This window comes from Herpailurus yagouaroundi, unplaced genomic scaffold, assembly GCF_014898765.1.
Source record: "Herpailurus yagouaroundi ecotype Mexico unplaced genomic scaffold, PumYag 140, whole genome shotgun sequence".
Classification (NCBI taxonomy): Eukaryota; Metazoa; Chordata; class Mammalia; order Carnivora; family Felidae; genus Herpailurus; species Herpailurus yagouaroundi.
Genome location: NW_024412395.1, coordinates 40,211,717 through 40,230,220, shown reverse-complemented (window position 1 = coordinate 40,230,220; position 18,504 = coordinate 40,211,717). Strand labels below are relative to the sequence as shown.

Here is an 18,504-nt window from a genome sequence, read left to right as displayed (position 1 = left end):
TATAAAGGCCACAGGTACATGAAAAGATGCTCAATCACTAATCATTAGGGAAATACAAATTAAAACCACAATGCGATATCACCTAATGCTCATTAGAATTGCTATCATCAAAAAGACAAGAAATAACAAACACTAGTGTAGATGTGGAGAAAAAGGAATCCTTGCGCACTGGTAAGATTATGGATTGGTTCAGCCACTATGGAAAACAGTATGGAGGATCCTCAAAAAAATAAAAAAAAATAGAACTATCATATAATCCGGCAATTTCATTTTTGGGAATATATCCAAAGGTATCATAAACACGAACTCAAAAAAATATCTGGACTCTCATGTTCAAAGCAACATTACATATAATAGTCAAGACATGGAAACAACCTAAGTATCCATCAATGGATGAATGAATAAAGAAGTTGTGGTACACTCAGATATCACCTCACACCAGTCAGAGTGGCCAAAATTAACAAATCAGGAGAGTATAGATGCTGGAGAGGATGTGGAGAAACGGGAACCCTCTTGCACTGTTGGTGGGAATGCAAATTGGTGCAGCCACTCTGGAAAACAGTGTGGAGGTTCCTCAGAAAATTAAAAATAGACCTACCCTATGACCCAGCAATAGCACTGCTAGGAATTTACCCAAGGGATACAGGAGTACTGATGCATAGGGGCACTTGTACCCCAATGTTTATAGCAGCACTCTCAACAACAGCCAAATTATGGAAAGAGCCTAAATGTCCATCAACTGATGAATGGATAAAGAAATTGTGGTTTATATACACGATGGAGTACTACATGGCAATGAGAAAGAATGAAATATGGCCCTTTGTAGCAACGTGGGTGGAACTGGAGAGTGTGATGCTAAGTGAAATAAGCCATACAGAGAAAAACAGATACCATATGTTTTCACTCTTATGTGGATCCTGAGAAACTTAACAGAAACCCATGGAGGAGGGGAAGAAAAAAAAAAAAAGAGGTTAGAGTGGGAGAGAGCCAAAGCATAAGAGACTCTTAAACACTGAGAACAAACTGAGGGTTGATGGGGGGTGGGAGGGAGGGGAGGGTGGGTGATGGGTATTGAGGAGGGCACCTTTTGGGATGAGCACTGGGTGTTGTATGGAAACCAGTTTGACAATAAATTTCATATATTGAAAAAAAAAGAAGTCGCGGTATATATACACACAATGGAATATTATTCAGCCATTAAAAATGAGGAAATGTACCATTTGCAAGAATATAGATGGACTTTGAATGCATTATGTTAAGTGACATAAGACAGATAAAGTGAAATCATCTGTTAAGTGTAGTCACAGAAAGTAATTATACTAAGAGAAGTCAGACAGAGAAAGACAAATACTATATGATCTCACTTATATGTGGAATCTTAAAAAAACAAACTCTGAAAAAGAGCTCAGACTTATCACAAGAGAGGGGGTGGCAGGAGGGGAAATTGGAGGAAGACAGTCAAAAGGTACAAACTTTCAGTTATAAGATAAATACGTAAGAGAGATTTAATGTACAACATGGTGACCATAGCCAAGAGTACTGTATAGGAAAGTTGTTAAGAGAGTAAATTAGAGAGAGAGAGAATGACACAGAGTGTGAGTGGGGGAGGGGCAGAGAGTGAGGGAGACACAGAATCTGAAGCAGTCTCCAGGCTCTGAGCTGTCAACACAGAGCCCAACGTGGGGCTTGAACCCACAAACTGAGATCATGATCTGATCTGAAGTCAGACACTCAACCAACTGAGTCACCCAGGTGCCCCTGTCAGGACACAGTTTTAGGAAAAAGTCAGATGGAGTGGGGGGAAAGCAGCCTGGGTCATAAAAAGCCAGATAAATGATTCTCTGTAAGAGATTTTCCAATAGATAGTTAAAAAAAATTTTGTTTTAATTAACTCAAGGTATCAATTTTTTTTTTACAGTTTCTATGTCTTGGTTATTCATGGTAATTTGATTTAATTAACAGACATCTGTATAGTGCTTGCTATCCCAATTTCTCTGCCACTACCATTTCTCTCTTCTCTTCTAGAGCTTTCCTATTAACCTACAAATATGCCATTATGACTTCTATTTAAAAAAACTACTCTTCCTTTACCCCACACACCCTCCCTTAGAAACTGTACCATTCTATGGCCTACACACTGTTTCCAACTTCTTTCCACTCATTCTCTCTTGAGCTATTTTGTCCCTCCACTCCAGCCAAGCTGTGCTTGCCAAGGTCATCATTGATCTCCATGTTGTTAATTTCAGGAGTCAGTTCTCAGTCCTTACTTTACTTGAACTATTAAAAGGAAGTGATCACTCCCTCCTCTTTGGATATTGGGCTTCCAACTTAATACTTGGCTTGTAGGAGGCCATTTTCTCTTTGCTCTTTTATCTCACTTCATTCTTTTACCTCACTGATTTCTCTTTCTCAATAAATTTGGATGAATCCTCCTCACCATTCTGACTTCTAGGCCTTGGAGTGTCCCAGGGACTCAGTCCTAAGTATATATACTTCTTGGGTGATCTCAATCAATGCAAAATTACTTATATGTCATTTTTATGCTGATAAATAACAACATCTCTGGTCTAGACTTCTCTCCTGAACTCCAAATTTACACATCCCACTGCCTCAAATCTAGTATGTCCAAAATGTATTCTTGTTTTTCCCTCCAGACCTACTCCTTCCTCAGTTTACCTTTTCTCAAAAAATGGGAACCTATGCACCCAGTGCTTGGGCCAAAAGCCTTGGTATTATCTTTGTTATTTTTCCCTGCACACCTCATACTGATAAATTGTCATAAATAGAAGCCTCTATCTTCAGTCAGAGCTGTTATTTTTTTAAATATTTTTTAAAGTTTATTTATTTTTGACAGACAGAGACAGAATATGAGTGGGGGAGGGAGCAGACACAGAATCTGAAGCAGGAGACACAGAATCTGAAGCAGGCTCCAGGCTCTGAGCTGTCAGCATAGAGCCTGACTCAGGGCTTGAACTCATGAACTGTGAGATCATGACCTGAGCTGGAGGTGGACGCTTAACCGACTGAGCTACCCAGGTGCCCCTCAATCAGAATCTCTGGATGTCTCTGCTCCCTCCTTTTCTATTCCCACACTATTTCTTTTGTCTATTTTCCACACAGCAGTCAGAGATGTTTCTAAACTTCACGTCAGATTATGTTAGTCCCTGCACTACACTCTATATCTCTTAGATCTCATATCCTGCCACTTTCCCCCTCACTCATCCTGTGGCAGCCCTATCAGTCCACTTCCTCCCCTTCCAACACCCTGGCACATGACCTCTTAGGGTGTTGCATTGGCTGTTCCCTCTGCCTGGAATACTACTCCCCCAGATGTCTGCACAACTCACTGTCTTGCTTCATTCAGGCTTTCACTCCAATGTCATCTTAGAGAGAATGTCCATCCTTGATCACCAAACTTAAAATAATATTCTTCTTCCCTCTTATTCTGTCCATTTATTCTATTTCATGTTTTTTCAGCACTTATCCCACCTGATACCTATCTATTTATTTATTCACTGTCTTCTCTTTTTCTTCTAGGATGTAAGCCCCATAAAAAAGAGGGGTTTGTCTATTTTCATTGTTTTACCTGCAGTGCCTGGCATAAGGCATGCAATAAATACTGCTTGAATGAATGAATGTAATGAATGAGCAGGATACCACTGAACCTTCATGGTGAGGTGGAGAGGAAAACATGCCAAAGTAGGAGGCCCCAACAAGGTGGGGTGACCTTGGGCAACTTACACAGGCTCTGTTGGATTTTGCCTCCTCAATTGTAAAATGAGGTGTTTGGATTAAATGATTGCTAAAATCACCTCAGCTCTAAGAAGTTATGATTGAATGACTCTGAGGTTTGATTACTTTTCACTTTTTACTCTCTGTGACACCTCAGGCTGTGAAATACAACATCCTCAGTATATATACTCCCTTCCTAATGAATAGTGAAAAGAGAGAAATTAAACAAGATTACAGACAAATCCATTTTAGCAATATCAACATATGACATGATCATTATGTAATATTTCAATGCCCATACTGAAAATAGACCTTACTTCTAACGAAGACATGACAGTTATTTTTTAATCCACCTGGCATTTCATTAAGAGGGAGATAACTAATGTGTTTACCTCAGAATACTTTCTTGGCTCATCATTGTTCTAAGGACATAAGACTACATCAGAGCAGAAATTGCTATTGGCAATTCAAGTAGGCAGCTCTTCCATGGAAAAATACTCATGTAAGTGACCAAAGTGAACACCACCTAAAAAGAGATTTCTTTTTTTTTTTTTTTTTTTGGTTTGATTTACATATTTGTGAAATGATTAACACAGTACGTTCAGCTAACATCCATCTTCTCATACAGATACAACAAAAAGAAAGGAGAAAAGAAAAATAAAAAAGGAAAAAAGCATTCTTCTGATGAGAACTCTTAGGATTTACTCTTAAAAAGAGATTTCATTTCATTTATGTATTTATGCATATAGACATCACCTACTTCCAAGAAAGTTATAATAAGAAACATTAATACTATTGTGCTGGACATCCTCCCCTTGGATCGTATCTACTCTCCATTCTTTTCTGTGGCCCAGGGAGTTGTGTTACATGGCTCCCTTGACCCCTGGATTCTGGTTGGATTCAGTCAAAATGGAACACTAGAGATCAGGTTAGGAAGGAGACTGAGGTTGGGAGAATTGATCCCCCTGTTCCTACCCCTGCAGAGTTGTGTTGACCAGCTGTGTCCTCCACCAAAGTTCTCAGCTCCTATCGGGTGGCCCTCCCCACATAGCTGTCTTTGACTGGTCAATGGGTGGTAATGCAGCCCGGCTATTGCATGATGTCTTGTGATTATCCTGAATTCCAACCCTCCTTTGTCAATTGTCCTCTTATTATATTCTTCTTGATTTATTCTAATTTTGAGTGTGCCATCTGTTTCCTATTAAGAATCATTAAAATAGAAAATTAGTAAGAGAATGTAAGACAAAAAATTAAGAGGATGGGAATATAGTTATGTCAGCAAACCAAGACTAAAATGGGGTGCTGTAATTGAACATGGTTAAAGTTAAAAGGAAGCATTTAGCTCTTATTTGCTAATAATAGACAACATCCTAGCACATCAGGAGCTGACAGCATGTACCGGGGGGAGGGAGGCAAACCACCCAGTGGATAGCATTTTTAGTAGAACTGCTTTACAGAAGAATCTAAATCAATCCTCATATAATATTGCATCAACCTTTATAAGGCCTATGGTATAAAATTAAATTATAGTCCTGTGAAACTTTCTCTAGAAAGTGAAAGTGATGCTGCACACAAGGTGATAAAAAGTGAAAATATTATATAAAGGTATATACAATGTTCTTGTCATCTGACTTGGTATAGAAATAGAGTTTGGAAACTTCAGGAATGAATAATAGTCATGTCCTTATAAATATTGATTTTTTTGTCTGGCCAAACCTTCAAAAAACATACTTTTGTAACTATAAAGTATTTATGTCCATTGTAGATAGTTTGGAAAATACAAACAAGCACACAAAATGTAATAAAAGTCACACCAAGTCCTAAACTAGTATGAAAAGAAAATTATTAACAATATCCATATATCCTTTTTCTATATACATGAGGGATTTAACTTACCTAGAATCATACTCCACATATTATTTTTAACCTATTTTTAACATGTATTAGTATATCTTGTATACCTTGTTTGTCTACCACATAATTTTTAGTGTTTGCATAGTGTTTCATTATGTGAAATATTGCATTTAACTGTTTTTTAAAGTTTGTTTGTTTATTTATTTATTGTGAGATGGGGAGTGCATACGTGCATGCAAGCAGGGGAGGGGCAGAGAGAGAGAGAGAGAGAGAGGGAGAGAAAGAGAGGGAGATAGAGAATCCTAAGCAGGCTCTGAGTTGTCAGCACAGAGCCTGATGCAGGGCTTGATCTCATGGACCACGAGATCATAACCTAGGCTGAAATCAAGAGTCGGACACTTAACCAACTGAGCCACCCAGGAGTCCTCTATTTAACCAATTTCTTATTTTACACTGTTACATGTAACCTTTCACATTTTTAAGGCTGTAATGAACATACCTATACCTGAATCTTTGCATATGTCCCTGCTTATTAATTCTCAAACTTTGTTTCTTAATTCTTAAGGCTTTTGCCAGTGATTTTATTTGTTTTTCAGGAAGAGTATAACAATCTACCCTCTTACCAGTGGTGGATGTACTTGTTTACCAGGTTGGAGATTGGTGGCAAAATGTTCAAATGTAAGACACTGATAGGTAGCTGAAATACAAATAATCTGAAATGTGGACTGAAAGGAGTTCTATTCAAATAATCTGGCAGGATGGTGGCAAATTTGACTTTGTATTGTGATTTCTTACCCATGTAGAGAGTTTTCAAATATTTGCATAAAGAATGTCATGTAAAGTAATTCTCTTGGGGCCACATTTTTATTCAGAAGCTCCAGCAGATCCTGAGTTGAAGCCCACAGAGATCTCTATGCCACAAGTATAGAAGAGATGAATGTTGGCTAAAAAGTTTTGAGGCCAGAGGTGAGAAAGTGTCCATCTTTAGAAAAAAAAGTCTTTAATCTGATTTGTAGACAATCTGATTTAAAGACATACTATGCCTTCAGGCTCTTTTGAGATTAAATGCACCTCCATCCCACACATGACTTAGTGAGTAGACTACTGACTGTTTATTGTCTAACTGGATGCTTTATTAATAGTTTTGGATTTATATAAGTTGATATAAGAAAAGTATTATAGTGTTGCTTTTCTATATCGTTTTTTCCTGGATTTATTTGGCAGTTGCATATCATGTACATTTCATTAGCTAGATGCAATATTAGATACAAATAAGTACTACAGCATAAGGCATGTTTCTTACCTTTCAGCAATTCACACAAAAGTGTGAAAAGTTATCTGGTGAAATATAGATGCTTGTCAAATTCATTGTATAGAAAGAAGAGTCATACTTCAGTTGGTGGCAATTTTATGGGATACAGGTTGATCTACACGGAACAAATAGAAAAAAATTACAGTAAAAAATATGAACACTTTCTATTAAGAGGTCTTGCTGCTTTCATATGTAACAATATCACTGTTTTGTGAGGGTTCATATTCCAGACCAAAAGTAGAAAAGAGAGCTGTAAGATGCAAAGAATTAGCTAAGTAAATTAGAATCTAGAAAATGGACTGAAAGTTGCTCTATCTCCATAGCTTATTAGTAATGGCACTGGATATTTTGAACTTCCTATTTCATACATTTTATGTATCTGGTTAAGAATAATGAACTCCTTCTGAATAAGTCATTAAAGTCTTTGAAATAATGATCTGGGAGCAAGGTGTAAAAGTTTGTTCAAAAATTCAACACCACACATATTGCTTGAAATCAGAGACCAAACTGTCTTCCTTCTATGATATTTGAGCCCTAACTTTTTGCTTTCATGAAATTCTTATTTCATGTTGAATTATAATAATTCTTGGACTGAAGGAGTGAAAAAATATAATTTGATGGTTGTGTAGTATTAGTACAAGTTTTTAAAAATTAAACCCTGAGGTACTCCAATGCTGTAAACATCACTTCCTGGTGGAGTTTTTAATAGGAAACATATTGTTTGGAAGATCAGAAAGGTAAGGTAGGATATAAAAGTGATCTCAAACTCTTTGAAAAGTTAGCATAGCATTATTTTAGAGAACGGTTTCTTCAGTTTATTGACACTTTTACTGGCTTCACTTTACCAAAATGAGCAAAATGTGGAAGAAGGAAAGGGGAACATCCCTGATAGGAATCTGACATTATAGAGGGGTAGTAATGAGGGCCTGTTTTGCTTTTCAGAAAAGCAAGCTTTTTCTAGAAACCTCATCTGTGGGAGTTAAGGGACAAGCTTTAAATGCAGCTCTTCTCATTTTAACTATCCTTCTGATTTCCCTATCACTGGAATATTAAAAGTATCACTCAAGAAGTAAAACGCAGGGTGTTTGAAATCGGTTTCTTAACAAATGTCCCAAAGGGCTAGTTAAATATCCTTAGCCTTAACTTTAGTTTGAGGCTTTCAAAGCCAATAATTCTTGACATACATACTTCCCGCTCCTATTAATTGACAAAAGGTGAATGGAACTGTCCTTAGGGAAGTGCTTAGTTCAGACTTTACCATCCTGCAAATAAAACTGCTGGCCTTGTTCCCATCCACAACTTTGTTATTCTCAGACCAGAGACCAGAAGAAGCTTCCACTCACCTAATGGTGATCAATTAAGTCCTATTATGTGTGAGACATGATACAAGGTACTATACTACAATGCAAAGATGAATAATGTGAACCAATATGGAAAGTGCTATGCTAAGGACACATAAATAGTGCCTTAGAAGGTACACCTATGTCTGGAGGAGAGAAGAAGGAGGAAGGTTGAGAAAGCAGTGTTAAAATTGCATCTTAAAGGATGGACAGGAGAGATTTAGCAGGCCACAGGTAGGATAGACCATGCTAGGCATGTAGTAAATGCCTAAATGTATCAGTAACAGTGCATTGTCAGAGCCTCATGAAAATGAATCAAGGAATACAAGGCAGGATGAAGAATGGAGAGTAATAAACCTTCGCCAATGGTCATTGGTGTGCCAAGGATGGCTAAGCTTTTTTTCCTGGAGGGTTCAGAGGATGATTCAAGGAGATTTGTTTTGGTAATAAGGGTAGAGTAAAATTGACAGGTGGAAGAGGGAAATGGAGTCATTTTTGTTGAGAAAACTTTGCAAAAGGCAGATAAGAATGAAAGTACATAGCCGCATTTTTCTTCTATTTATATTCTGACCCTAGAGATCTCTTCTAGTCCTGAGGCATAAAATGCCATTTTAAGTAGATATTTCCTTAATTTATACCTCCAGCCCTGAATCGACCCTTGAGCCACCCATCTGTACCTCCACACGTTTATTTGGGATCTCCACTTCAAGGTCTTGCAGTCATGTCAACTGTTTAATGTTCAATACTGAGCTCCTGATGGTCTTTCTTTCCCAGACCTGTTATTCTTCCAGTATTCCATCTCAGTTATTGGCACCATCATTCAACCAGGTGCTCTAGCAAAAAGCTAGGAATCATCCTTGATTCCTTTTTTCTTCAGCTTTAATATTCATTTCCTCAGTGAGCACTCTGGTCCCACTCAAAAACCATCTCATATATAAACATTTCATTTCCTGGTCCAAGTGATCATTTTTACCTTATTCTTCTATCTCATCTCCTTGTTTATCCTTTGCTTCTCTACTGTCTTATTTTTAACTCAATATCGAGAGCTATCTTTTAAAAATCTCAGTCAGATCACGTCACACCTTGCTTTAAACTTATCTATAGCTTTTCTTTGTTTCTAGACCTAACTCCTTGCCAAATCATCTAGCTCTCAGCTAGCTTCTCAATCTCACCTCCACTCTTAACTCAACCACATGCTCCATCCAGCCACACTGGCTTCTTCCCAGTCCTGAAAATGCACAAGGTCTTTCCCACTCAATGCTATTGGACCTAGAGCTCCCGCTTCCTGTGGTGATCACCCTCCATTTCTTCCCATAATTGTCTCACTCTCATCTTTTAAATTTTGATTCAAATGTCATTACAAAAATATGCCTTCTAGTAAAAATTCTACCCAATTTTTTTTAAATCATTGCTATAATTATTTCCTTCTTAGAATGTATGATGTAATATTCTGTTCATTCATTTGCATATTTATTCTCTTTGTCTCTCTCTTTCTAGAAAGTCCCAGCAATGAGGCAGAGAACTTATTTCTCTTTTGAGCATCATATCCCAAATATTCAACACAATATTTGGCTTAAAGCATATGTTCAGTAAATATTTGTTGAACAAATGAATGCCAAAGTCAGTAGTGTCTTAAGACTACATAGATAAGGGTTGACAGAATCAAATACACAAAGAAATTATGTAAAATAAGGATTGAAAAGGATCATTTTGTTCACTCACTTGGAAGTCAGTGATAAGAGTAGTGAATTTTGAGGGAAGGCAGAGATAGGAATATTACAGATGAGGAATAAAACAGGAGATGAGAATTGAAGAACAGTAAGTAAGATGCTTGACTGAAGAAGAGAACAATGAAGGATGAGGTGCTACAGTCTCAGGGGTCTAAAGAAAGTCCTTTTAAATTTTTGTAAATGGGTGAGATTTGTACATATTTCCATGTGAGGAGAAGGAAGAAGCACAGACCAAGAAGTTGAAGGTATAAGGGAGAGAGGGGTAAATGATGGAGTAAGTTTATGGGGAAGATGGAATTAGGGAATAGGATCTGGAGCCCAAGAGGGATTTATTGTCCCTTTGTACAGACACCTCTTTTTCTAAAAGGCATCAAGGAAGGTACCATTTATAGTCTCCATTTCCCCTGATAAAAGTGAAGAAGAGGAGGCAGATATGCAGCTTAACATAGTGAACGGGTTTGGAATATATCCATGAGAACACAAGAGGTATTAACCAGGAATTCATAAAAGGAATGCTGATTATCAATGAATATTCAGTTGAAACCATAAATTTGGTATAATTTTCTAGAGTTGTGTAATTCATTCATCAATCAAATGTTTATTAGGTATATATCATGTTCTAAACCCTGTAGTTAATGTTGGAAGTGCCAAGATAGATAAATCACATTTTCTGAAGTGCAGTGGGAGAGAGAAACAAATATACTAATTAGCAAGGCCTTGAGAAGAGGGCTATAATGGAGGAATAAAATTATATGATCAGAAAACTGAGGATGATAGCAAAGGAATGGGTAGGTCCTGATCATAGAATCAATGGCTATAATTGAAGATTTCAGAATTGAAACTGAAATGTGTTTGATGATAATAGAATCCTGGAGGAAGTCGTGACTCCTGGAATAGAGGAAGTTATGGAACTGTGAGATTAGTAGGTTGGAAGGGCATTCAGGCAGATGCTGAAGTTGTCTAGGGAAGTAAAAGGGGTTGTTTTGGACAAATTCTGTGTGGCTGTGACCCTCATATCTGAATTCTTCATGAATATTTGAAAATGACCTTTAGTGTAAAAGTAGCAGTTAACGAGGAAAATGCTCGAACCATTCCTCAGCCTCCTGGCATGTGGGGCACCAGAGGATAAGCATCCTTCGCTCAAAAGAATTCCAGTCAAAATAATCATGTAGTGGTCTGAAGTTTGAAGATGTAGAGGATTTTATGTGTGATGACACAGGGCTTTCAGAGAGCCCAGTAGAAAGCACTGAGAAAGAATAAATTGGGCTCACATAAGAGAGGGAGGGAGGGAGGGAGAGAGGGAGATGGAGAGGGAGAGAGAGATTGAGAAGGAGAGGTGGTGAGAGAGAGATAGAGGAAGAGAGAGAAGGGAGGAAAGGGAGAGTTGGAGGGAGGGAGGGAGAAAGAGAGGAGGGGAGAGAGAGAGAGAGAGAGAAAGAGGACAGAGAGAGAGAGAGAGAGAGAGAGAGAGAGAGAGAGAGACTCACACTGTAGCAATGTCTGAGCATACTAGAGAGTTGGGCATGGAAATAATTGATCCTGAGATACCAAAAGCCTCTGGTGTGACATATTTATATGACCTTCAGAGGATACTGCACCAAATGGTATCTGTCTTCTGAGGACACCAGCAACCTGGTTGTCCAGGTTGGACCTAAAGGGTTTGTCCACTTGTAGACAAGGGATTGTCGACAAAAGGACCACTGACTTCCCTCCAAGGCCAACACTGAGAGTAAGCAAATACTGTTGGTCATTTAGAGCCTAGAGGCAAATGCTCTTTAATCCAATATCTGCTCTTTTTTAAAATTTAGTTTTGAAGTAGCTTTACTTTCTCTGATTATGAAAGAAATACATATTCATTGCAAAACATAAAGTAACACAAAAATTACACAAAGTGTAAAATAAACACCATTTAAACCCCAGAGGGAGATGATATAATCATTGTTAACATTTCCATATCTGACACTGATAGAATGCCCCGGCATTTATCAGTCAGGACTCTGAAACACACCTTATCAGTCAGTGTTTTCTTTCTCTGCCTCCCCTACCCTCTCTTTGCTATCTTTCTAGCTTCATCTCTGTTCTTCCCAAATTCAAATCTCAGTTATCTACGGAGTGAAATCATGGTACCTTGACCTCACCCAGTTACTTGTTATGCTTTGAGCAGATGTTTCCATTGTGACTGCGGGTGTGGCGGCCCTGTGGCAGAGCTGCTATGACTGTGGCCATGTTGCTTGGGAGGCTTCCTTTGTTCTCCCAGTGGTCAGAGACCATGTTGCTAAGGCAAGTCTGGAAACCACTTAGCTTTTCATATTCACTTCTCAAAAGAGACAATGCCACGTTGGGGGTGAAGCTAACATGTCCTCCACAACAGACCTTCTGCTGGCAGTCACTCATTATCATTCACCACTGAAGTACTCTACTTTTCACCAACAAGATCCAGTCTCTTGAGTTGCACACAACATGGCAAGCCAAGTGGTTGAAGGGGCCTCTGTCAAATACACATTAACTTCAATTGTCCCATCACCAGGGGAACCTTGAATGATGGTTTCATCCTCCTGAAAATAGCATACGTAGGGGCGCCTGGGTGGCTCAGTCGGTTAAGCATCCGACTTCAGCTCAGGTCAGGATCTCATGGTTCATGAGTTCGAGCCCTGCCTCAGGCCCACTCATGCTCTCTCTCTCTTTCTCAAAAATAAATAAACATTTAAAAAAAAGAGAAGAGCATATGTATACTTCCAGTTTTCTCAGGCTGTCTCCATTTCCAGAGAAGGGAAATAAAACAGGCCTAGTAAGAACAATGCTTTCACCTTTTTGAGCTTGATAAATGTGTCCTTTATTTTACCACATAAGTCAGAACTACTATATATCATAACTCTGCTATTTTTTCTTGTTCTCCTTCCTCCCACCTATCTCCTGCCACTTCCCCAGAAGCATAAAGCTTTCAACATCCTGCTGTCCATTAGCATAAATAAACTCATGCTTTTAAAGTAAGAATAGGTTTAATGCTATATTTATTAAAGACTGCATTACCATAAGAGGATAAAAATATTCTTGAGTAACAGGTAGATCATATGCTTTAGAGACAATAACATACTTCTATTGTGGTTCCCTGAAAGTCGATTATTTTAGCCATAGATTCAGGCTTTAGATCTTGGCACAAGTTACATTTCCACTTCAGAAACCGTTAAACCATGCAGTTTCTCAGGACTTGTATCTTCAGGTTTTCATTTATTTTTTGTCTGCTGTCAATATACTATAGGCAGATCTAAGAAATGAAAAATATAAAGTATAAAATATAAAGTTTAATATTGGCTATAGGAACCACAGGATAATGTTGTTATAATTTTTCTCCTCATTTTAACATATATGTTGTTAATTTAAATTTTATGTAACATTTATACAATAGATAAGAAAATATTGGGCAAAAAAAGAACAGAAGTGGCAAGAAGTGGAAATGAGAGATCTTCAGCGTCTAGAAGAACTGAAGAAATTAATGGCTGAACAGTCAGTAAAAGACAGAGAAAGGTAAAAAAAAATCTTAAATTGCATAGTAATGGAGATGGTTTGGGTAAACAGTATCAGAGCGAGCATTTTTTTATACTTAATGTATCCTTCCAATGTTTGTATCCCACAAATAGATAAAATGATACTTGTAATGTATTTCAGTCTCTCATATTCATACACAAATCTCTGGTTTGCCATTTTGTTCCTTGGATAGCTTCCTAGTTAAAACCCTTACAGAGGATTTTATAGTATTTGATTGCCCATTGTGTGCATGAAAGGATACTGGGTGCTACTATGACTTAATATGTTGACCTAGAAGGAGGAAACCATTATTCAGGTAAGAAGGGAGACCCATTTAATATAATTGAGGCTGAGAAGGACAATACACAATTATACTGTGTATGTGATTCATTCTAGTATACTTAGAATGCACTCTGTAGGAAAACATGGAGGGTTTCTTGGAATGGTGTATTTTTAGAGCTGAAAAGGGCATTTGAGACCAACTAACCCAGTGTCCTCATTTTATGAATGAGAAATGAAACTGAGAAATTAACTGAGAAATTAAAATTATTTTTCCAAGTTTACTGTATCAATCAGGGTCAGTGAAGAGACAAAGATAACAATAATTTGAATAGGGAAAGTTTAAGATAAAGAATTATTAATTCTAACAGAAAACCTCTGTTATGTAAAGAGATAAAGAGAGCTTTGAAGACAACTCCAAGGCTGAAGGAAGGTTCCCATAGAAGAAACAAATATGGAAGTGCCTCACCAACCCCCCCCTCCCGACCCTCCATGGTTGAGATTCAGATCTCATTGTAGAAGGCATGGTTGTGGGCCACTGAATGGTGGAGAAATTATTATATGGGCTCAACCAGGTCTTGTTCAGAGTCACTGGGAAAGCAAGAAACACCCTGCCTGGGTGTAGGAAGCCAAAGCTGGAAGTCAACCATTGGGATGTTTGCAAAACTCAGTGGGGATCTGACCATGGGAGTGCCTCTTAAGTTTGTTGGGAAACTGACCATTGGGCACCAGTGGAACTCCATGGGCACAGGTGCCACGGTGTGTTCCCCACACATGCAGCCGGCAGCCATGTGGTAGGAGCAAGAAGGGGTAAACACTGGAATCAGGAAAGAAAGCCCCTTCCTCCTTCATTATCTTTCCAGAACCCCTTTCTGACATAGCTTAACATTGTGCCAGCTGCAAGGGAGAAATAGTTACAGGGTCTATCTTGTTTTCATAGAGTAGGCAATGAAGGGTGAATTTGGAGTTAAGAGACAATAAATTGGTAGCCCACATAGTTATCTAGTTTACCTAGCTTCTGAGTAGATTTTCACAGGAGACAAATTAAGAATAGCTCTTTTATTTCATAATGGAAGTCGCAATAGTTTTTTCTTTACTGTTAGTCAATGTAAAAAACTTGCCTGGAACTCTGTACTTTCTGCTCAGTTTTGCTGTGAATCTAAAATTGCTCTAAAAATAAAATCTATTAAAAATTATTCCTTAGATTTATACATAATCTTGGGGGACATAGCCATTTTATTTATTTATTTATTTTTAGAGAGACAGAGACAGCGTGAGGGGAGGGGCAGACAGAGACGGAGACAGAAAATCCCAAGCAGGCTCTGCACTGCCAGCACAGAGACCAATGCAGGGTACGAACTCACAAACCATGGGATCATGACCTGAGCTGAAACCACGAGTTGTATGCTTAACTGACTGAGCCACCCAGGTGCCCTGGACTTAGCCATTTTATACAGCTAGGTTCACTTGTATCTAGGAAGCTTCCCCTGTGACCCATGGGGCAGTTATCTCAAACTCCAGTCACCAAGCTTGCAGCCTAATGTGGAGTTCCACATACATGCCAGGCTATTCCTAAAGATTTTCTGGATGAAATTCACATCATTTTCTAGGTGTCTCAGGATTTTAGAGTTCAAGGCTAAGAGGTGACAGTCAATGAGAAACCAGCGAAACAAACACAAAGTGCTTACCAGCATATAGGCCTTGCCATGGGTCAGAGGCAAAAATCCCACCAACAGCTAAATACTAAAGAGCAAGGCAATGGTGGAGGTCAAAGTCTGGGTGGATAGTCTGAAGCTATGCTGGGGAAACAAGAGAGCCACAGGAATTAAAGGGGGTGGGAAGAACAGAACAGATGTGAGGTCCCAGCATCTAGCAGACAGGCTTCTAATAGAATCTCCCCTCGCAGCCAGGGAGTTTCTTTGATTACAGAGCCATTTCGGTCTTTTCCTTCCTGTTCCAATAATTATCAAGATTAGCTGACTCAGAAATCCAGTTGAAAAGAAGAAAAGGAAAATCAGATTAATCTGCATTACATAACAGGAAAAAATAGGCATATTACAACATAACGAAAAGAGTACTAAGGACTAGGAACCAGGGGACCAGGTTTTTAGTCTTCAATCTTCTTGGAATAGTGTCTGATCTGGCCAAAGCCATTCAGTCTCTATAGGGCTCTGCTTTGTACTTTGTAAAATTGAACTGTATAACCTCTGAGGGCTAAGTAAGCTATCAACGTTTAAGGGCCTATGATCTGTATGTTCTACTTATGCGAAATGTAGATTCAGAAAGTTATGAATCTAGTTCTTTCGTGCCGTTGGGAAATCAGTGAGGAAGGCCATTAAAATATCAGGATCATATATCAAGAAATAGTTCCCAGAAAATTTTGGATGATGTTGTAGATTAAAGCATAGTCCTCATTCTGTGATGTAGGGAGATGGAACTCAACGTGTAAAAACTGCTGGTAGCTTTTGCTCCTGGCAAGAACCAGAAGTTGTGTTCTTTTATAACCATCCTGACACTAAGAAATTTGGTTGATTTGTTTTTCTCTGCTACTGAAATACAATTCACAAACCTCATGTTTAATATTTTAACTGGAGGCTCGTTTTTTTTCATATCAGAATAAGAGCTTAAAACTGTTTCCAGATCTGTTAAAAACATGCACACATGGCCTTGAGGGTTTAAAAATGTCCATTGTTTATTTTCTTTTTCTAGTTTTTAATTCTAAGGTTAAGTTTCTTGAAAACAATATTCATAAATTAGCAGATATATTATGTTGAACCATAAGAAAATTCCATTTTTGCAGGTCAGAAATGGTTAAGTATTGGCAGTTTCATGTGGTTCAACATAAAAAGATAAAGTAATTCATTTTACTTATTAATTATGTTTTCCTTCTCAGTTATACTCTGCGTTTTACCCTTATTATTTTATTGTTTTTGTTTTTGCCAAAGTTTCCACTAACCCTAAGGCCTATTTTCTTTCTGAACATGCCAGAGAGGTTAAGAAGGAAGGTTCTTTAATTAAGTTGTCAACATTGGAATCCTGGCTCTATCCTTTATAGCTATGTGACTTTGGGGTAAATTATTTAACTTGCCTATGCTTAAATTTCTTCATCTGTAAAATGAAGACATATATAATGTCTACTTCATAGGATTGTTGTAAGGATTAAATGAAGTATTGAATGCAACACTCATCAAATATAAGCGATTACTATCAATTGAATTTTTTAAGTTTATTTATTTGTTTTGAGGGAGAGAGTGTGTATGGATGTACTGGCACACTGTCAGCACAGAACCTGACATGGGGCTTGGTCTCATGAACCCGTGAGATCGTGACCTGAGACTAAATCAAGAGTCGGGTGCTTAACTAACTGAGCCACCAGGGCACCCCAACCAATTGAATTTTTAAAACACAAGACACCTTCTAACAATTTTTTTCTCAAAGTGTTTAAGCATTTTAAATATTTTAGATAAAACATGTAATAATGAGGACATTTCTATTAAAAATAAAACAAGGTTAAAGCAAAAGTGCCCCTTGATCACTACCCTCATACAGTGTCTTCTCTAGAAGCCCTTTCTGTTTTCCATTGTTTAATACTTATGCATACATACTATGTACCTACATAAAAAATAAGTTGAAGAACAACAACAGAAATCCAATACATTTTATGATATAATACTGTTGTATTAGCTCAGACCTCCATAATAAAATACCAGACTGGTGGCTTAAACAACAGAAATTTTTTTTCTCCATAGTTTTGGAAACTATAAGTCTAAGATCAAGGTGCCAGCATGGTGAGTTTCTGGGAAAACTTTCTTTGTGGCTTATGGACAACTGATTTTAGACTTTGTGCCCATAGGTGGGGAGAGAGACAGTAGCTCTCTGTCTCTTTTTATAAGGTCACTAACCCCATCATGAGGGCCCACCCTCATGACCTCATCTAAACCAAATGATTTCCCAAAGGCCTCTTCCCCAAATACTATCACATAGGAGGGTGGGACTTCAACATATGAATTTTAGAGAGACAAGTTCCGTTTATAGCAGCCATTTGTGTTTTTAAAAAAACAAACAAAAGCATTTATGTATCCACAAATTACTTATTTACTATTAAGTACTGTTTACTGTTGCTGCTAGTATATAAGGTTTTTGTTCCAATTAGAAGAGGTTCTACCTTCTGGTGGCAAAGTATGTAGATCCCCTATCCAGAAGTAGACAAATTAGGAAAAAAAACCCTTTCTGAACCATGGCACTCAGCTTGACAAGCAGCAGCAAAGCTGGATGTCATTCCCTATTTATACTCCTGGTCTGGCATTGCTTTTGCAAAGCACAAACTTCAAAACGACACACGGCATTCCTGCAAATAGACCTACCTAATTCTTTTAAAATAGTATATATCATCCAGATTTCTTCTAAAGTTTAGCCATCTGGAATTTATTTCCAAGAATGATACGAGCTAAGTGTTTGACTTTCATTTTTTGTTCTAAATTGATAGCTCTCTCAACACCAATTATTTAATGATTCATCCTAACCCACTGAGTTGAAATGCCACCTTTATTATATATTATACTTCTAATTATACTTTCATATCCATATGGACTCTTATTAGATTAAATAAAAACTGATCTATATTTATATTTCTACATCAATACCATGCTATTTTTTTTTTAATTTTTTTTCAACATTTATTTATTTTTTGGGACAGAGAGAGACAGAGCATGAACGGGGGAGGGGCAGAGAG

At 37.9% G+C, this 18,504-nt stretch overlaps 1 protein-coding gene across 1 annotated transcript in view; it reads left to right on the top strand.

Moving 5' to 3' along the window:
* Positions 1–18,504, top strand: part of CCDC148 (coiled-coil domain containing 148) — a 253,948-nt gene that overhangs the window by 172,256 nt on the left and 63,188 nt on the right. Inside the window, exon 12 of the mRNA XM_040475151.1 lies at positions 13,375–13,493. Within this exon, the coding sequence (XP_040331085.1) occupies positions 13,375–13,493 (119 nt within the window). The remainder of the gene's footprint in view (positions 1–13,374; positions 13,494–18,504) is intronic.